Source organism: Carassius gibelio, chromosome A20 (assembly GCF_023724105.1).
Source record: "Carassius gibelio isolate Cgi1373 ecotype wild population from Czech Republic chromosome A20, carGib1.2-hapl.c, whole genome shotgun sequence".
NCBI lineage: Eukaryota > Metazoa > Chordata > Actinopteri > Cypriniformes > Cyprinidae > Carassius > Carassius gibelio.
Genome location: NC_068390.1, coordinates 15466246 through 15488042, shown reverse-complemented (window position 1 = coordinate 15488042; position 21797 = coordinate 15466246). Strand labels below are relative to the sequence as shown.

Sequence of the window (21797 nt, the reverse complement as noted above, 5' to 3'; positions counted from 1 at the left end):
TACAAAATTCTGTCAGTGGACAATTAAAGGTACATGTTCAGCTGTGATTAATACTTTGATATCACTTACCTCTAAAATTATTTTCAAACAAAACGGGTCTAATCAAAACATCTTCCCTATGGAACCTATAGTTATAGAGAAGAACCCTATTAATGACATTACTGGTAATCTAAAGTACCATGAAGTCAAATTAAGCCTCATGCACTATAGCTTTTGAAATATGTGAATAGTCAGCTTTTTCCATATTTCACCTGTTATGATTTCAAAAGTCACACATGCTTTGATCATTTTTATGTTTCTAATATAATTTCAAGTAATTGTGCTTATATTTTCTGTAACAACCCTGACATTTCATCTTTGTCCCATTATATTCGATAATTCCCAACTTATCTGGTCAACAGTCATTAGGCAACTGTGGTGACAATGGAGCTGAAAATCAGTTTGGAAATGCATTCCTTCATTTAAGTAAATTCTACATAGGTGTATTGAATGTTGAACATATTTATACATATGTAAATAAATACATATATCCCGTTTTGTCCCAAAACTCAATAAGTTCTTAAATAAGAAATTTATTTCATATTTTTGTAGGCCTCAATACGTTACCTGGTGCAGTAAAGATGCAACTCAGTAATTAAATGTATCCTTTTTTCTTATCATTAGAAACACACCTCCAGATAAATAATACAACAAGGCGAATGCCCCGTTATAACGACTGGAAATAATTCTGGCAGGCCTTGCTTGACTCCAATCTTGGAGACATTTCAGTTGGCATGGACTAGAGGGGGCACAATACAGAGAGCGCACACTTCCTGGAGCTCAAAACCAGCTCCGCAGAAAACAAGAAAACAAACGAGCCCATGGAGGCGAGAGCTGGAAAGTTCTAGCACCGCGTCCGATGGCCCGGATGGTTTGTCCTGGTTAATGGGACACGAAAAAGCAGGTTTTACTGAGCGTTATTTTCGGATACATAGAAAGGCCGATGCGCGGAGTGGCAGCGACGGTGTGGAGTGAGTGTTGCGCGGAGGGAAGATCCATCAACCGGACCAGCGCGAGCCAACAAGCGGCCTAGCGCTAACACACAACAAGCCAGCGCTTTTATGTTGATGGGATACCCTTAAGTGTACTTCACAGAGACTCTAGGACGTATTCCCCTTATGAATGAAAACATTTTTTCCGTCGTCTGGCATGTCTGGCATACTTTAATCTGGTTTGGAGCCTAGTAGCCGCTTGGCTAACGGATTAGGCTGACAGGTTAGCTCGTTAGCCGCTAAACAAGTTTTTAAAGTGACTTATCATACACGTATGTCTGTGTAATGCAGACCGTGTCGAGGGAAGAGCTTCAGCTTCCGTTTTTATTCTGAAACTATTCGGTTGTGAAGTCTGCAGAGTTTTTGGGACTATAAAGTCTGTTGTGTGTGTATTCATGACTAGCTGGCTAACGAGCTAGCGATGTCTATGTTCTCCGCCGAAATGCTGGAAACAACAACACCTAACGTTATGTACCCGTTTGAGGAGATAGACGATGATGATATTGTGGTGGAGGAGGTGAGTGGCATGATAAGCAGGTGACGGATTTAATAAACACACTGACAGGAGCGTGGAAATGCCCTGCAAACATTCTCGTGATAGCTAATACTATCAGTGTGATGTTTGACATTATATCTCAGTAACGTTAAACATAACCTCATTTTTGTTTTACGTAGTCTCTGTTAAAGCATACTGTTTTTGAAGTAGGCCTACTGATACATGTCTTTGTAGTTTGATTAATGAAACACCTTTACATCGTTCTAGGTGTCATTCTGTGTTGTGTTCTCCTATAGACTCTTGAGTTTTTGTGCTAGATTTGTTTTGAAATGTTCTGCACTGCTGTGAGATTGTCAGTGTGTGCTTTCTTTTGGTGTGTGATGTTCTTTTACACACGTGTTGTATAGGTGGTTGGCAGAGGGGCATTTGGTGTTGTGAACAAGGCCAAGTGGAAAGGCAGAGATGTGGCCATCAAGAAAATAGAGAGTGAATCGGAGAGAAATGCCTTCTTTGTTGAGGTACTATAGTATTCTGTTTCACTTGTTCACGTTAGTAACTATAGTCAGAAACAATATATTGTGCATATACAGACAATTGGTCTGTTTTGTTTCAAAAACGCATTTGATTGAGTCTTCTCCATTCTCTCTGCTCCAGCTTCGTCAGTTGTCCCGTGTAAATCATCCCAACATTGTAAAGCTGTATGGTTCCTGCAATAACCCTGTAAGTCTTGACAACATGTTGGGATTTGGTAGATTTTGATCATGAAACTTGATGTTGAAGTGTTTGCCATGGTCAAACTTCTTTTTTTTTTCTTGTGAACTGCAGGTATATCTGGTGATGGAATATGCAGAGGGGGGATCATTGTATAATGGTAAGTATTTAGTAAATTACATTACAACACTTTATTTACACAGTAACACTACAAGATCTTTTAAAAATTTTGCACACAATTATTAATATCAAAATTGGTGAAGAAGGGTAGTAAATATCAAAAATCCTTTGTGAGTCAACAGAAGAAGAAAAAACATTAATCAACAATGATTTGAATCATACATTTTGTCAATATGAATACTCTACCATTTAAAAGTTTGAAGTTAATAAGCCTTTTAAAACAATTTCATACTTATATTCTGCAAGGATGGATTAAATTGATCAAAAGTGAAAGTGAAGACGTTATAAATATTCTATATATATTATTATATATATATATATATATATATATATATATATATATATATATATATATATATATATATAGGGACACAACTGTTTTCAGTATGATACTAATAAGAAATTTTTCAACACTAAATCAGCATATTAGAATGTTTTCTAAAGGATCATGACTGGAGTAATTGAGCTGAAATTCAGCCTTGTGGTAGCAGAAATAAAATACATTTAAAAATAGAATAGAAAAGTTATTTTAAATTGTGATAATATTTCACAGTATTACTGTTTTGTTATTATATTTTAAATAAATGCAATCTTCTTAGTGAGCTTAAAAGACTTCTTTCGAAAGAAAGAACCGACCCCAAACTTCTAAATGGTAGTGTATGGTTTTCAATCAGGGGTTTGGGTCCCAGTAGGGGACTTGGCAAACACTTTTTGACTTATTAGACGTCATGCATCCAGTTGTTGTCGGATCATATTTGGTTTGTTCTTTTGTAGATTAGAATTAATTTACAATGATGTGTAAAATTCTTTGGTGTTTATATGCAAATTTGCATAGGCTCTCAAATAATCACAACAGGTTCCCTTATGCAGTATTTTTTTGTGGTCCAATTTTACATGTTGTTTGATTCCGTGGCCCTTTACAATAAACATTAACAACCAGTTTGTTTGAAATTGCTTCTTATCCCTGGGTTTATAGTAATAGCAATTGCTAAAGTTCTTCCAAGCACACAAGGCTGTTCCACAAGTGAGTGAGTGTTCTCTTTAGCATGTATATGTGCTTGTGTTTATGACTGTTCTGTGTCGACAGTGCTGCACGGTGCAGAGCCTCTTCCTCACTACACTGCATCTCACGCCATGAGCTGGTGCCTGCAGTGTTCTCAGGGGGTCTCGTATCTCCACGGCATGAAACCAAAGGCTCTCATCCACAGGGACCTCAAACCTCCCAAGTATGCACCTCCATCATTTCTCTCTCATTACACTGCCTTGCATCATGTCACTGAAAACAATGTTCAGTCCTTTTTCTCCTCACCCATGTGATTTTTACAGTTAGTCTTTGTCAAGTTCTCCCTGTCCATGAAGATTTGTTTTTGCTTAAACGCACCTGATGACTTTGAGTATTGCCTGACTCCTTATGATCAAATCACCTGAGAATAAAACCAGGCGTAAACAGACCATTTGTTTTCACTCTACATGTGTTACTGTATCATTCAGGGCTGCCATTAATCATAAATGCTGTCCGGTCCAGGTGTCAGAGGGTCTGTGTTCTGGAGTCTTATGCTGCATCACTTTCATCATGGTGTTGTCCAGGCAAGGGCTGGTTATTTATGAGGCTCTGTTTGAAAAATGCCCTGGCAGCACACCATGGAAATGGTCAGCTGGCTTCTCTCCCAGACACTGAGAATGAAGTTCTCGAGAAGAATATATATTACAGATCACTAAAGCTTGCATCAAACACCCATGAACCATTCAGAAGTGCTTGAACTGCATTTAATAGTACTAAAGCGCAGTTTGTGACTTGATAACTGCCATCTGTATACCTCCATTTCTATTCAGAATATTGCAGCAGTTTCCAGTTGAAGTGTACTTTAAAAATATGTTCTTAATGTCTGTTCTCAAGCCTTTCTACTTTCTCTTCTCTTTAACCCTTAAGACATATAGTATTGTTCAAACATTTTGGGGTCTGAATAATTTATTTATATTTTTTTTTTTATCAAGAAATCAGTACTTTTGTTTACCAAGGATGCATTCATTTGATCAAAAGTGACTGTAAAGACAATTATTGTGTTACAATAGATTTATTCCAAATAATTGCTGTTCTTTTAATCGTTCTAGTCAACTGAAAAAAAAAACACCACATCAGCATAATTCAATGATTTCTGAAGCATCCTGTGATGCTAATGATTAGAGTACTAACTGCTGAAAATCACAGGAATAAGGCAGGAATAAATGTAAAAAGAAATAAATGTTCAATATATATTCAAACAAAACAATTATTTTAAATTGTATTAATAATTCACAGTATTGCTGTTTTTACTGTTTTTGATCAAGTACATTGAGCCGTAATGAGCATCTTTCACGAGAGGTTTCTTTCATAAACAATAAAAGCATCATCAGCTCCAAATATTTAAACAGTAGGGTATTTGTGTTTAACTTAAGTAATGGGTTTTTTTCTGAAGCGACTTAAGGGCATCGCAATAAATTTATAATATGAAAGCCAACAATATCTACAATGCTTGAGAACAAAAATGCACGCTTTTTGCAACTGGTATTTCAGTAAATGGGAATGCTAAACTTGCTAAGCACACCACTTAATAGACTAATAAGCAAAAAAAAAAAAAAAAAAAAAGAACTTAAAGGTTACAGGATATGTCTTAATTTGGTGACTTACTCTGAGACTTTTGCCATAGTACTCCAATGATATCTAAAATGTAGTCTGTGAAGTCTTCCAGGGTTTGCGTGGGGGCTTAAAGTCTTAAATTTAGTATCAGATTTAAGGCCTTAAAAAGTCTTCAATTGTACAAGAAAGTCTTAATTATGATATCAAGAGGTCTTAAAGGGGGGTGGAATGCTATTTCATGCATACTGAGTTTTTTAGACTGTTAAAGAGTTGGATTCCCATGCTAAACATGGAAAAAGTTTCAAAAATTAAGTTGTAGGTTTGAAGGAGTATTTCTGTTCCAAAAATACTCCTTCCGGTTTGTCACAAGTTTTGGAAAGTTTTTTTCGAGTATGGCCTTGTGTGATGTTAGATGGAGCGGAATTTCCTTATATGGGTCCTGAGGGCACGTTTGCCGGAAGAGCGCACGCTCCCGTATAGCAGAGCAGAGAGAGGCTGTGCACAGACAATCACTGATCAGAGCGAGAGCGTCGCGAAATGTCACAAAAGGAGTGTGTTTTTGGTTGCCAGGGCAAGACAACCCTGCACAGATTACCAAAGAAAAAACAGCATCAAGGGACCAGTGGATGGAGTTTATTTTTACAGAGCATCAACGGAGTTTGATCGGAGCAAGTGTTTGTGTTTGTTCCCTGCATTTCTAAAATGCTTGTTTTACAAACAAAGCCCAGTTTGACGACGGATTTGCTATCGTTTATTTCTTAAGGATGATGCAATTCGAGCCCCACGCGGAGCGAGTCCTTGCTGCTGCTGCTCTCGTTCAGTTTCAGCCTTCACAGCTGTCACAGCTTCCAAACGCTCTCAACACAAAAGCCTACTGGCGATCGTGATTCTTTAGCTCCGCCCACACGTCACGCCTCCAGGCGCTCATGTTTTTCCGGGAAAAATTGGTACAGACTATCTTTCTCTTATGAATATAATAAAACTAAATACTTTTTGGAGTTATGAAGGATGCAGTACTACTCTATAGGTATTCAAGATTAACAGGATATTGAGTGAAAATGAGCATTTCACCCCCCCTTTAAATTTGAGGATGGAAATATCAGAATTGTGATATGGCTTAATGTGACGATTAAACTTCAAAAGGCTATGATTTCATGAAAAGAAATGGCTTTGCATTCTGCCATTACAGGGGAAACAGTTATATTTCTACCAAACGCTCCACTTGAAGAGAATGAATGATCCATTTCAGTACAACTGTTGTTTTGTTCAGAGTTCAGACCAATGCAAAAATAAAACCCATGTTTTTATCCTGCAAACACGCAGAGCTTTAAATGTGAACTGGTGGATCGATAAGACAATGCATTATAAAAATCTAAACAGTATAGGGTTGTCCAGTAATATCTTAACTAGGGCTGCACGACATTGGGAAAAAATGACATTGCAATATTTTACTTTTCTGCGATATATATTGCGATATGAAATCTAATATAATTTTTTCTTACAAACAAAAATGGGATGAGCACACTTACATTCTCATTTTAAATGATTTCAACATCGACACCATCGTGTCAATTGATTAATATGCGCGAGGGAGAGAGAGCAAGACAGCGTTCGTGTTGTTTGAAGACGGTGAGCGTGTGGCAAGTTTCACTCTCTCTGCCCTGTTAAACTCACAGGACTTAAAAGCACATGCAAATAATAATTTTCACTCTATGATGGTTAAGCTGTGAAATTAATCCGCGAATCCTGCGATGTGTCTATCGTAGATACGTACATCACGATATCGATGCTTAAACGATACATCGTGCAGCCATAATCCTAACTGTTGTTTTAATGATGTGCGATTTGATATTATCGATCATATAGCGAAAAGCAAACAAAACACACCTAAAGAGTGCGCGCATACATTACATGGTGATGTCTAGTAGGTTAGAATAGTGCACATGAGCATTTAGAGTGCGCTCTTCACTGCATGAATCAGTCCTTTAAAAATGCATTTAGAATGATCATATAATTCAAGATATAGGGCAGAAAAAATATATATTTATGTAATTTCATATAGTTAATATCAGAAGAGGAGTGCCATTTTATTTCCAAAAGCAAGCATGATTACAAATGTGATATTGATTTTATACAACATTTCAATAAACAAGTAAGTTAATAATAAGAGTCTTATGTTTTTGACACCGTATTTCCTGTTTTTGCTCTATTTCTTCAACAAAAATCATTCCAAACAGCAACAGCAGTGTTAGCGTCTCTATGCAACATGATGATGTTTCATTCCTGAATGAATCAACCATTTAAATGATCACAATGACTCACTTAACAGTGACTTTGCCACCTACTGGCAGTTTAAATTTCACATTTAAGGTACCTTTTCATTTTTTTTTTTTTATAATTTCAAACATCAGTTTTCAATGTTTTATGTTTAAAATATTAAATCATTAGTCAATTATTTATAATTGCAGGTTAAAGTATTTAATGTCCCTCAGAGCTTCATTAAACAGTGTGTAAATGCATCTAAATTACATTTCTAATGCAGTCTCTGTGTTTCCTTTGCATTGCAAAGATCAGTTTTGTTGATACTGATTTAATTTGCTTGGTAACAGCCCAAATGCAGGGATGTGACCCTAATGATGGTGCACACTTCTAGAAAAATTTTTTCAATTAATGTAGTAATTTTTCTTACTAATTTATTTTCTTTAAAATGGTTTAAAGGCTGAAATATGAAGTTTGTAATTTTATACAACTTACAGTAATTTTGCAGTTTAATATGGTACTATAGACTTTGCCCTTCCCCAATCATATGGTATTAATTTTATTTGTGCAGGTCTTAAAAAGTCTTAAATTTGATCTTCAAAATCCTGCACAAACCCTGGATTTCGCTAGATGTTTTTCTTCTTCCCGGAGATGTCTCTGTTTATATCTTTTGTATTTTTTTTGCTCCTAGTCTGCTCCTGGTTGCTGGAGGTACAGTGCTGAAGATCTGTGACTTTGGGACAGCATGTGACATCCAGACACACATGACTAATAACAAGGGAAGCGCAGCCTGGATGGCCCCAGAGGTGTTTGAAGGCAAGTTCCAGGAACTGGCCAAGAACTTTTGTTCAATTATGTACAGCCATTGGCTTATAAATAGGCTCTTTTTTTTTCTTTTTTTTTTCTTTTTTTCTGATGCCAAAACTTACTTGCTGTTCTTCTTTTAACCTTTTTCCCGTTTCTCATGAATTGACTTCTCATAGGCCATTTCACTCTTCACTATTATACAAATATTTCCCCCAAATCAGGCTTGGTAGATGTTCCTGTTCTAGATGATGGATGAAATCATTATAATTGAATGCATGCATTCGCAATCAACCGGTAATGGGTTTCAATTTTACCAAAACACGTTCAGGGGTACTCAGCTGTCTGGGGGGTCGGAGGAAGCATCAATTAGTAGCAAGTTGTTGTCTTGTTTGTTTGGGGAGGAGCAGAAATCCCATGTTATTACTCCACTAGCGATGCCAGCAGAGGAGACGCAGCAGAGCTCATTTGCCACACTGACAACAGTATTATCAGAAGACCAGGGTAAGGCAGTGTAAAGACATACTAGCACGAGGCACTGTAATTTAAGAATAATAAGAGCAGCAATTAAGGCTCTCTGGGGCAGCATGAGAGGAAATGAGCTCATCTGTTCAAAAGGGCCGACAAGATGTAGGCTCCCCCACCCTGGATGGCAGAAAATGAGCTTATGGGAAATAGCTTTGACTCTTTATGTTGCATGTTACCATTTGCAGTTTAATGTAATTGTCAAACATACCAAGAATAATTCATTAGTTACCAGAGGAGACAGACCCCTTGAAAAAAGTTTATTTAGGTCTATATTTTATCGTATTTAACATCTATAATTGTTAAAATTAAATATTAAATTAATGTAAGGAAATGTATTTATCAAAGGGCATTTATTAGCGTAAAATTTTTGTAACAATATAAATATCTTGACTGTCAAGTTTTATCCATGTAATGCGTCCTTATTTAAGCACTTTAAAAATGTTAATGTAGTAATAATAATTTCTTTCACAGAAATATTTAAAAACCTTTTTTGTAGGTTGGTAAATACAGGAATACCCAATAGCTGTGAAGCATGTTAATGTCTTTTTCAGAATAAAGGAAACTAGAATGTGGATCTTAATCAGGAAATTAGGAGCTTGTGAAGGTAATTGCTGTCTGTATGTGTGTGTGTGCTGCAGGCAGTAACTACAGTGAGAAGTGTGACGTGTTCAGTTGGGGTATTATTCTCTGGGAGGTGATCACACGCCGGAAGCCCTTTGATGAAATCGGAGGCCCTGCTTTCCGCATCATGTGGGCTGTGCACCGTGGTAAGTTTCACGTTTGCTTGTTTGTGCCCCATCTAAGACTCTGTCTTTTTATTCAAGCTTCAATCACCTTTTTGTCTGTAGGCACGCGTCCACCTCTCATTAAGAACCTACCGAAGCCCTTAGAGAGTTTGATGACTCGTTGCTGGTCTAAAGACCCATCGCAGCGGCCTTCCATGGAGGAGATAGTGAAGATTATGAGCCACCTTATGAGGGTAACACCACACCGGCAGCATGCTTGGCAAATCATCCCAGTGTTCCTGGCTGTCTATTCTGCCTCTTCAGTCTGATCCCTCTCTCCCCCTCTAGTATTTCCCAGGATCAGATGAGCCTCTTCAGTACCCTTATCAGTATTCAGATGAAGGCCAGAGTAACTCTGCTGCCAGCACAGGTAAGGAATAGCAAAATAGGCTTGAATAATAAATACTTGTTAATGGCTATTTGATATGATTTGATGATTGTGCGGGTGAGAAAACAAATGGTTTAGATTTGACTAAATTCTTCCATACTGTTAGACTATCAGTCAAAAGTCTGAGGTCAGTAAGATTTTATGTTTGAAAATACATTTATTTAACAAGGATTATAACAAATAGATCAAAAGTGACAGTAAAAGCTTTTACATTACTACAAAATAAATTTATTTCAAATGAATGATGTTTTTTTTTTACATTTTGTATTCAAAGAATTCTGAAAAGCTTATCAGTTTCTACAGAAATATTAAGCATTACAACTATTTTTCGATGTTTCTAGAGCACCAAATTAACATTTTAGAATAAATTCTGAAGCTCAGTGTGACACTAAAAGACTAGAATAATGGCTGCTGAAATTCTTTAATATATTAAAATAGAAAGTTATTTTAAATTGTAATAATATTTCATAGTATTTTGTGCTTATTGTGTCAAATTAAGCATAAGAGACTACTTTCAATAAAATTAAATAAATACATCTTACTGCCATGAAACTTTAACAACAGTGTATATAGGAATGTTTTTTTAATTTTTGGATAATTTTAGAAAGGTACTTTTACTTTAGAAGTCACACGTAAAGTTTGTAAAATTAAATAACACATCTCTCTTATGCAGGCTCATATTTAGACTATACATGTACCAGCAGCAGGAACGATATCAGCATGGAGCGCACAAACTCCCCTGGCAGCAACGACACCATCAAGTTCCCATATAAACCAAAGGTAACAGATCTGTAGTCTACATAACCAGACAAATACAGTGTCCTCTAAGAAAGCTCAGAAGTGGAATTTATATTTGTGTATGTTTCAGGGCGACCCGTTAAGACCTGGTCCCTCTCTCTCCAGAGGGGGCAGTGTAGAGAGTCTTTCTGGCAGGCCGCAATTTCTGGCTTCCTCCGACAGCAAACGAATGAGCACCGATCTCTCTGAACTGGAGCACAGATTGCCCTTTGCTCCCGCAGGTAACTTGACTCCTCAGTGCTGAATTGTCTTATCTTCCCAAAAATTCATTTAGAGACTGTGACCATTTAAATTTCATATATTTGATTTAGATTCATTAATGTGGAGTTTTTCTCTCTCTCTCTTTTGCAGTAGAAACAAATATTGATGTATTTGTAAACTCCACCTTTCTATTCCTGTTACCAATTTTGTCCTCAGGTTGACATGTTAATAAAGAACACACACCACTAACAGTGTCCCTTTTATAGACATTGACCTCACATTTCTGTATTTACACTGGCTGAATAGTGCATACACTAGTACCTAGTGTTCTGCCGACCTCAGCCAGTGCGCCCAAACGCACATCAGACACAAAGAGCTGTATGGCATCTCCATTCATCCTTTGATCTGTCCTTCTGCAGTCACTCATTCCAGCAGGCTTCCTGCCTCTGCGCGGATGTATGTGTTTTGTGTATGTGTGTTGCATGTATGTTCTAATGTAGCTGAAGAATGGAGCGACATCCCTTACCCAGTCTGCTTTGCTGGCTGCGCTACTGTCTCTCTCTGTCTCAGTACATACATTGTCTGCATGCCTGTGTTCGTCGCTACATGCGCGTGTCTGTATGTGTGTTTTTGCAGCACGTCCACAATTTAAGCGAGGTCACCGTAAAACGGCATCACATGGCACCATTCTGGACATTCCCAAGATCATCGTCACAGGTACCGGGAGTCCAGGGGAACCCAGCAAACAGCTTCTTATCAGAGAAGGGCGTCATGTGACGCACAAGCACGCATTGGTTGTTACTTCAGAATTTCTCATATCCTCCGTCACCCTGACTTAGTGGAAAAGAGTAGAAAAAGATGTTAAAGAACATTAACGGATGATCATTATCCAAGTATTTGCATGGACATGCAAATTGCAGTGATGCGCAATTATAATTTCAAACTGTCAAATGATGATGGAAAATGTATCAATTAAATACCACAAATACTGCAAAAATAGCAAATATAAGAAGAGATGAGTAATTTAGTTTATTAAAATACCTTTAGAATTCCCACAAAAATCAAGATAAGGGGGCAAAAATTTCCCATATATTTAAAATGTATGTCTTCTAATATAGTTAATATCACTTTATCGTGAAGAGTAGTGTTTTTTGTTTTTTTTCTAAATATGAGCATGATTGCAAATTAGATTTATTGAATAAAACAGTGCAGTAAACAAAAAGTTAATATTAATTGACTTTTACTAACCTGGTTTACTGACTTTTGATAGGGCGCACCAGAAAATCTCGAGATATCATTTGTCATTATCGCATACCCCTAGTATGCCGTGTCAAACATCAGTTTATAAATATCCAGAATTAATTGTTATTCTGTGGTCAGTTAGTAGCATTGTGAAACGCAAAGAAAGATAACCCAGGACACTGTTAACTTGTTCAAGTGTGAAAAGCCTTTTTGTGAGTGCAGTCTATGCACTCGTTACACTTGCTATAAATGATTATTAGATTAGTGTTTGATTCTCGGTGTCCTTGTATTTAAATCCAAAAGAAATTGGTTACATTTTCTGTATTGATCTTATATCCAGCTAATATTTTCAGCTAGTTTTTCCAATCAATATTTTTTGTGTCAGATTTGACGGTGAATAGTGTTCCTGGAGTAACAGCCATTTTAATCAGTTCTTTCTCTTTCTCTCCCTTTGCTCTTTTTGATTGTAGTGAACTGCAGGCAATGATTTTCACATCCCATGCTCATGACTGCTTCTGCCTCTTACCACTAGAGGCACTTTTTTAATGCTATTAAAAAAGAAATAAATCAGGAAAATCCCATAAGTACAGATTTTAAAGAGAGATTGGGATGTGGATTGATATGCCTGCCTCAGTCTTCCTGTTTGGCTTTGTAGAAGGTGAAAGGAGATCAGTCAACGTGTGTGTTTGTGTGTGTGTCTCTCTCTCTCAGTGGTCGAACACTAGCTCACCTTTGTCTTGCCTGCAGAAAGGATATCGCAATATGGTCTGCTTTTTGTTCGTGCTTCCTCCACATACTGTACACACACGTTCATTAATTCAGTGGATGTGGGTATAAATCTCCTTCATTTTGAGGGTCATTGCCATTATTATCTTCATCCTAAATAAAGCTGAAGGAAATGGGGACATTGAAGGATTGCGGGATTAAAAAAAAAAATCAAAGCAGGAGTTGCATGATGAAGAGGTTATTAATTTGGTGTAACAATGAAAAAAATTAGATTTACATCATAATTTTATCCCTCCTGCATGCACACTCTTAATCTGTCAATCATTTTTGTTATTCTCATAATCAATGTGGCATGGAATTGACCTCTTCCGTCATTATTAATAATAAAGAAGTTATGGGAATATTCATTCATTCATTCATTGTATCCTTGGGAGAATAAAAAGTAACAGGGTTTACTTTAAGGTAGACAGGACTTTAGTTGAAAGGTTGGATGCAACTTTGCATAGACCAGGTTACTAAACAATTGTTACACTTGTCCTATGCTAACTTGAAAGACAATGGGTACACTTTCGGAACAGAGAACCGTTTCTGTTTTTATATTATTTACTTTATTGTTTCATACACTACAGGATTAATTAATTTTTTTTAATTTATTTTTTTAACCTGCCACAGATCAATTTTTGTACATATAGTAAATCATATTTAGTAAGTTGCAGTCTATTGTTAATGGTTGCATTTAATTTCTGCTGGTTCTGTTCTAGATGCTTTACCTGAATAATAGTTTGCCTACATTTAGATCTGTGTGTGTGTGAGTGTAATAGTCCTCTAATAGTCATGATTGAGAGTACAGCTCCTGTCATCATTGCTGCTTCATGTTCCATAAATACAAACTTATTAAATTCCAAAACCAAAAAAAAAAAAAAGTAATTTCTATGATAGGAGCTGTCCGATCAGTGCAGACCAAGCTGCCTGTGTGATTCTGTTGGTGTGGTCTGCTGATTTTGGTGTAAGGTGTGTGTTTGTTTTTGCTGGGATGGCCTTGTGAGGGGTTTGGTCACGTGAAGGCCACATTCGACGAGATGCTGTCATGGTAGTGAGTTGGGAATTTAATCAGTGCAGCTGTCTGAGTGTCACATCCCTCTTGCTTCAGCCCTGGGGCGAGAGCTCATGCACTACCAATAAGACTTATCAGATTCCTCTTTTCTTTCCTTTCTCTCTCTTTCGTCTCTTTTTACAGCAACCTGTGAGCCTCATAGACGCAGTTCAGTGCAGGATCTTCCTGCCATTGGTACGGAGTCCAGTCAGGTAGGATACTTCAGTTTTCATTTTTCAGAGATGCAATGTGTAAGGAACTGGGAAGAGTTTAGATACAACAAAAAATCTTCACTATAGCATTTTTACTAAAAGCTGTTCCATATTTTATGCAAAAGTATCGCACATCTGATTATGCACTGGGAGGACACAGTGGTTCATTGAATAAAAAATTTATTTGTAAGAGGAGACAGTGGTGTTGTGGATCTAGATTTCCCCAAAGGGCTGTTGAACGGACTTAAATTCTAACATCTAGTTCTGCTCCCTCACATTTGTCCTCCGTGCTCTTGGGAGTTCATCCACAGTTTGTTTGTTTGTTTTTCTTTACTATTTTCTCTCTCCAAGTACTGCATTTTCATATGCTTTTTTATTTTAGATGGGTGAATTCCATTCAGATGTAAATATCGCTATGTGCTAGTAATAATACACTGTAGATAATAAGTTTTAATGCTTTTAAAATGTTTTAATCTCAGCAAGGTTGTATTTGATCAAAAATACAGTAAAAATAGTAATATTGTGAAAAAATATTTTACAATTCAAAAATAAGTTTAATATATTTTAAATTGTCATATATTCCTGTGATTCCTATTCATTACTCTAGTAATATTATTATCAATGTTAAAAAAAAAGGTTGTGCCGCATAATTTTTTGGGGGAAACTATGATGCTTTCTTCCAGGATGAATAGAAAGTTCAAAGGAACAGCATTACTATTTGAAATAGATATCATTTGTATCATTATAAAAGTCTTTACTGTCACTCTTGATAGTTTTTATGCATTTCTTAAATTTCAACTTGCATGCTAATAAATATTAATAAAGATATAATGTCCTCTGAATGTATGAGAGCAGTTAAAATCCCAGGTAGGACTTTCAGTATTAGATCTTGGGTTTCAAAATGAATTGTAACTATTGTTGCACACATGAATGTAAATAGCTATATTGCTTCCATAAGGTGACCATAATATGCACACTTTTTTTATAAGGGCCTTTTATAAAAGGATCTGTAGCATCTTCTCCCTGCAGTGCCCTTCAAGAGCCTTTAGAATCCCTAATATTTTATTGTCATTATCAAAAGTCATTTTATAACTGATATATTGTTTGACCAATTACAGGATAGTAGGAACAGCAGCAGAGCATCCAGTCCCAGTGTGAGGATGTTTACGCCAGACAAGACGGGTACAGTCAAGAGTTTTCCTCTTAACCATCAAACTCTCACATATACACATCTACATTTGAACAATGGATTGTATAAATGTTTAATAACCTGGGGTTATAGTTGATGCATTATTATCTGACAGCTTTGTGCACGCTTGAAATGACATCATTGCAGAATGTGAAATTTTATAAAGAGATTATGAGCACACTGCTTATGTTCCCTTCGTGTGACCTCAAAGTTCACGTCCTCAGTGTGTTTGCATGTGTAAATCAGTATCTGTGACATTAAACAACTCAGGCAGAGCTGCAGACGTTACGTAATCAGCAATGATTTAAGATGCTTTTCTGCCTGACAGTCACAGTCCTGGACTGAGATGAGAGACTGCTGTTTATCACTCTCTGTTTCTGCAGATTACCAGAGTTTACTGTTAGCATTAAATAACAAACTAAAAACGCTTGAGGCCCATTCACATCAAGCACGATAACTATAAAGATAACAATAAAGATATAATTCTAAAAATCGTTCTCAATATTAAAGAATAGCGGAGTCCACACCACAACTATAACGATAAAGGCACAGAGAAACGATATCGTTGGAATCACTTTCAGAACGATTTTTTTTTTCTGATGAACGATAAAAACACTTCCAACCAATCAGAATCAATCCTGCTGTTATGAGCTCGAGAATTTAAAGCAGCAGACGCGCGTCCGCTTAGAATACACAGACAATATCGTTTGCTGGTGTGGACGCTAATATAGTTATCTTTATAGTTATCGTTCTTGGTGCGAACACAGGCCTTTACTGCTTCAGATCTACTTCAGATCAAAATATTATAAATAAGCAGTGATACAGATGGAATAAATCAGATCTTCTGTCCTCAGTTGATGGTTTTCTGATGTTTCTTCATTCTTGTAGACACCAATGGCTCAGATAACTCCATCCCCATGGCCTATTTGACCCTGGACCATCAGCTACAGGTACACACTTCTAAGTTGAGCTATTAGAGAGAAAGTTATAGATGTGTACGATATGATGCAATACAGAATTTGGTATGATTTTGGCCCCAAAAATAGACTTAAATGTGAAACTATGAAATGCTTCACATTAAAAAAAAAAAAAAAACAGCAGCATTTTCTGTTTTTCAGCACACACTGTCTGGAATTTTCATTTTGGTGCATCACTAATTGTGAAGCATGACTGCACGTGCATGGAAACTGTTTAGTCTATATCTGTGGTGTGGATGGTTTTGTTTCCAGGGTGCTGCGGTATCCCTCCTCTCAGAAAAGTTTCCCAAGATGTTAAAACAGCCCTCTAATTGAATCAAGGCTGGGTTTTAATGGCTATTTATATGGTGTAATTCAGCTATAAATACATGGCAGCTGATTTAGAGTGAGGCATTTTGATATTTTGGGGATTCAGACCATGGCTGGTATAAATATCACTTGTCCATTTCAGATTAATTAGCCAAAAGCGGTGACATTTGATGAAAGAATCTGGGTTTGTTTGCAGCCTCTAGCCCCGTGTCCAAACTCCAAAGAATCAATGGCAGTGTTTGAGCAGCACTGTAAGATGGCACAAGAGTACCTGAAGGTGCAGACAGAGATCGCTCTTCTCATACAGAGGAAGTAAGTCTGGAATCCCAGTCAATTCATAGAATTAGTATGGTGTTCCCCAGGATTTTTATTGTGAACTAGAGCTATTACAAATTTATTTTAATAACTGAAATATCCTTATAGCTAATTTAAAATATAAACTTTAATAGTATATAAATAATAGTAAAACAGCACTGGAGTTTCCACAATGCCAATATCAGTGCAGTTTCACAGTAAATGCAGTATAATGTCTATAACAGTTGTTCAAACTCCATTAAACGTATTAAATGATAAACGTAAAATAAAATGTGTAATGAAATGTTTGTACTACAGATACTAAAACAACAATGCCATGATAAACTATACACCAGAGTCTAATTCTCTAATGTACTCTAATGTACCAATCTCTTCAGGAAAGAGCTGATAGATGAGCTGGACCAGGATGAGAAGGATCAGCAGAACGCGTGTCGCCTCGCTCAGGAGCACAAGAAGCTCCTAGAGGAGAACAAGAGTTTGTCGACTTACTACCAGCAGTGCAAGAAACAACTGGAGCTGATCCGAGCGCAGCAGCAAAAGAGACAGGGCACCTCATGAACCTCTTTCATTATGAAACAGAGCTAGGCTGAACTCTATAATCACAGTTATCCCTGTTATCTTGTCCTCCCTGATCCAAACAATGGGGTGGTTAATCTATAGTTTGGCCCAGAAACCCCTTAATTCTGCCTGTTAAAGCACCCATGAAACCTGTGAAGATGGTAACCGAATGAAATGTGCTTCACAGTTCAGGTGACCGTGTGTCATTTCCATCAGTGAAATCTGCTCCAAGATCCTTCACTCAACTGCACAAACATACAGCGTTCCAGGTGTCCATGAATCCTGCAGGATATGCAATAGCAGGGCCACAATTAAAGCCAGGTGGGTGTGAAATACAGACTGATAAACACGCGCAGATCTTCAGAGATCTACAAGTCTAAATGAGCCAGCAAATGCTTTTTATTTTCAAAAGAGGAAACCTGCATTTTAAGTAGCGAGATGTTTAAAAGAAAGGATGTAAAATGAGGTCTTTCCCCTTCCTCGGACATCCCAGAATTCCCTGTGGGGTTTGCCGTTCCCCTCGATTAGGTGTTGGTCCTTGAGAATGTGAAAGCAAAGTTATATACAAAAGCTATTTTTAATCGTTTTAAATTTAGATTTTAATTTTGTTCCATTCGCTTTGCGTGTACTTTTCATTTTATTAACCCCTTTTTATGAAAAAAAAAAGTGCTATAGACGTTTCCTTTTTTCTTTTTTGATTTGTCTGCCCTAAAAAGTGTTAGAATGTATTGATTGAAATCGGGGGATGTATCTTACATATGCCTTGCATGTCAACCTTGTGTTCATGAAAAAACAAAGGACAGTCTGTTTGTATGTGCAGCCTCACAACGAAATGCAGTTTGTAATCCATTTCCTGTAACATCCCATCCATTTGAAAACCATCGCTCTAGAAGAACAAAAGAAATGGACTTGAGTGTATGTGATTGTGCGTACAAACATTTTAATCATGACTTCAGTGTTCTTGTGTTTCTTTGCTTTATCTAGATCTGTATGGTAATTCCTCCAGGGTTTTCAGAGATCCGCTTTATAGTTTTTGTCGCAAGTGCGGGAAAGACGCTGTTTCTCCGAGCTTGATTTATCTCTTTTTAGTTCACGTGATGCCTTGGGGTTGTATCGCTTGCATTTTACTTGACTTGTTTTGTTGCTTTTACTGCAATGAGACAACTCTCATTATGCGCTTAATGCAATTAGGAGTTTAGAAACGCGAGTGAGAGGTTTAAAAGGCCTGCGAATGCAACTTGAATGAAATCAAGAGAGATCAGATTGTTGTCTGATCTGAAAGATCTTGTCAATATGCTGCAGAAATCATGAAATTAAAGGGCAGTTGACCCACTCTGGTTCATTTTAGTTCAGTTCCTTGTTCTTACCACTAGTTTTACATCCCTGTACTTAATTTAAGAGAAATCGGACCCATGTTGATATAAAACGTATGAATACCTTTTACATTGTCATAGTTTTACTTTGTTGCCCCCAATACAAACTCGACCCACGTTTTTGCACAATCCCACCATGACTGGCTCTCACTGAAAGCTCACTATACCGTGAACATCTTGAGCAGGGTAAAGACACATTTGGATGTTAAAGATCTTCAAGTGAGTTAGTTCTCTGCAAATCTTTTTGCTTAACAGTGAAGTGGTGTATTTTATTTTAGTATTTTAGAGTTCAATGTTCATAATTATTAGTTTCTGTACTGTGCTGTAAATAAGATGTCTGATTTCTTAAGCTGTTGGGAACGGGAATACACAGGTGAAGGTGGCATCTTGAAATAAATGGAACAGGTAAACATGCCTTGGGACTGTCTGTGCTGTTTCTGGTCTTCACGTCAACATTTTTATAAACAGGATGTTGTTCACAAACTCTCTCTCTCTTTATTTCTATGCATACATTAATTTGGATTTAGAATAAAATTGTTCACGTAAATGCAAATACATATATTATGTAACCATAAATTTAAGTTAGCAGATGTATACAATGTATAAAATTTATTTTTATCTTATTTGATAATATAAAGAAATAAGTTTGGTGTTCTGCAGTGACTGGATATGCAGTTTAATTATGTGTAATTATGTATAGGTGTTGCTGTAGAAGTATTTAGTATTATATGCATGCATATATTTAAGCAAGGTAAAGACGCAGGATTCTAGTGTTGATCTAGATTAATTCTATGTGTACATAATAACATTATACCAGCAACTGGGTTTTAGAATACATCTTTCATTAGAGCAGTCATGCTAAGAATGGCAGGATATTCCTTAAGAGAAATTGCATTTAATGCCTGTAAATATACAAATTCTAAATGAAAGATAAATTAATAATTAAAAAATATTTTCTCCATTATTTATATACAGGTCCTTCTCAAAAATTTGCATATTGTGAAAAAGTTCATTATTTTCCATAATGTAATGATCAAAATTAAACTTTCATATATTTTAGATTCATTGCACACCAACTGAAATATTTCAGGTCTTTTATTGTTTTAATACTGATGATTTTGGTATACAGCTCATGAAAACCCAAAATCCCTAAAATGTTATCACTATTGTATATTCAGAGTGCCCTGCGGTTACTGGGAATTATTTATTCAGAGTGCCCTGCAGTTACTTTGGACATCTTTTATAGAAAAGGAAGCACCAGTGGAAGTTATATCTTGGAATCAACACTTAGCCATCGATTGGGTTAACCTTGGAATATTCCTTTAATGTTTTGACGATGTAATACTTATTTCAACCAGAAGAGAGAGATAGAGCTTACGCCATTCATTGCTCTTCATCCGCAAACCCTTCCTGTCTCAAACAAAGGAATCTGGTGTGATGCTGATCAAACACACACAATTGACACTGACAAACACTACATACATCAAGTATTTCTTCAAAAATTACTGAACCATAATTTCTTGAGGTAAACATAAAGTAGTAAATAAACGGAATCATTAGCAAAAGAAGTAATAGCCAGTATCTTCAGATAAATGAACTTGAGGGAGGTGGTGTGTATTACAGCCAAGAATAACAAGTATTGTGCAAATCAGGTTCAAATTTTACCTGCGCTGTACAGTTGCATGTGCTTGAGGTTGGAGCGAATTGAATCAAACTCATTCAATCTACATGATGTAATTCTGTCTCTTTGGTGAGGTATTGTGTTGTGGCTTCTCTGGCCAGTGTTTAGTGTTCAGGAGGTTGAGAAAGGGACTGAGGGTATTGTTTAGGGGCCATCGGATGAGATGCTGTCATCCTGGCCTTTTGTTTTTTGTTGTTCAGAGCGATGGCGAGAAATGAGAAACAGATTATGGGGGGTTTAGGGTGACCGGAGGAACCCTGGGCTTCAATGAGGTCATCAGGAACAGTTAGTTATACATTACAGAAACTGCAGGGCAGTCGTGACATTTCTGTATCTCTGTGTGCCGGGTTACAGTTTGTGAAGCAATTGTGAGTTAGAAGCTGATGCAATAAAATCATACAAGTTGTTAATACCAATGTGAAGCATTCCCCAGACAGCAAAGCATTTATTTATTTTTTTATCTTGCACACTATCACCAGTATTCCTTGGAAATACTTGTCATTTTCAATGCATCAACATTCTCTTTTGTTGTTGTTGGTGGTGAGAAAGTTTCTCTGAAATTTGTATTAGATCTCTCTCATCCTCTCTCTCTCTCTCTCCCGCTCTCCCTGTAACCATGGTAACTGCCTGGAAATAGGCTAGGAATGGTAGAGGTGGTTGCAGTTTTTAGTAATGGCCAGAATTTGGGTCACAATATCTGTATATCAGTCTATAAATTCCACAGTGTTCCAGATAACTTCTTTCATTAATCAGAATGATTCCCTGGCCAGCACTTTTCAAATGTGGCTACAGGCGATTCTTCGCATGCTTGTGAGCACAGATCCTCTGAGACCCTTCAGAGGAGACAAAGAGAGCTCGGCTCACTGCTGTTGGTGCACCAGTCTCAGGTCTTTGATTCGCTTGTTTTCCTCTAGCATCTAAAGGATGGAGAGAATAAAAATGAGCTTCTGGTACATAATGTGAATAGTTTGTCCCTGAAATAAATTGGTAAATGGTTTATGTATGCTGATACAATGCTTTAGATCTTTTAAAGAGAGACATGTTCCCTCTCACTCAAATCTGCACTTTTTATTTTAACAGTGCCATTTTCACACATTGCATTTGTTGAAACTGTGAGTCCCTGTTGTTGATTTGAGGGAGCCTGTGGCTTACAAACCATAATGAGCAGGTTTTCACTTCATCATTTACATCTTCCCTGTTTCTTCAAGTGCAAGACAACGAATATATGAACATTTAAGAATATATCTGACTCTGTGCTTTGCCTTCAGCTTGTCACTTTGTATTGAATAACTTCCATTTTAGAAACAATATTGTTCTTCACTGA

General features: G+C 36.9%; 1 protein-coding gene across 2 annotated transcripts; it reads left to right on the top strand.

Moving 5' to 3' along the window:
- The first annotated feature begins 741 nt into the window (after positions 1-741).
- On the top strand, positions 742-19207 carry LOC127938462 (mitogen-activated protein kinase kinase kinase 7). Of its 2 annotated transcripts, XM_052535088.1 has the most exons (17): positions 810-1548; positions 1935-2045; positions 2182-2247; positions 2353-2398; positions 3506-3644; positions 7986-8114; positions 9269-9393; positions 9475-9605; positions 9700-9781; positions 10473-10579; positions 10668-10818; positions 11435-11515; positions 14004-14071; positions 15190-15253; positions 16149-16210; positions 16743-16858; positions 17239-19207. In XM_052535088.1, the coding sequence occupies exons 1-17, from the start codon at positions 1453-1455 to the stop codon at positions 17417-17419; spliced, it is 1755 nt and encodes a 584-aa protein (XP_052391048.1). In that variant the 5' UTR covers positions 810-1452; the 3' UTR covers positions 17420-19207. The 2 variants fall into 2 exon arrangements, with proteins under 2 accessions (XP_052391049.1, XP_052391048.1); XM_052535089.1 differs by lacking the exon at positions 11435-11515 and having other exon boundaries at positions 742-1548.
- The last annotated feature ends 2590 nt before the right edge of the window (positions 19208-21797 follow it).

Bases quoted from the DNA above. Each gene is read 5' to 3' on its own strand.
- LOC127938462 (XM_052535088.1), top strand. From the start codon at position 1,453: ATGTCTATGTTCTCCGCCGAAATGCTGGAAACAACAACACCTAACGTT. The intron at 1,549-1,934 runs GTGAGTGGCATG...CGTGTTGTATAG, and splicing joins ATGATATTGTGGTGGAGGAG to GTGGTTGGCAGAGGGGCATT. The intron at 10,580-10,667 runs GTAACAGATCTG...TGTATGTTTCAG, and splicing joins AGTTCCCATATAAACCAAAG to GGCGACCCGTTAAGACCTGG.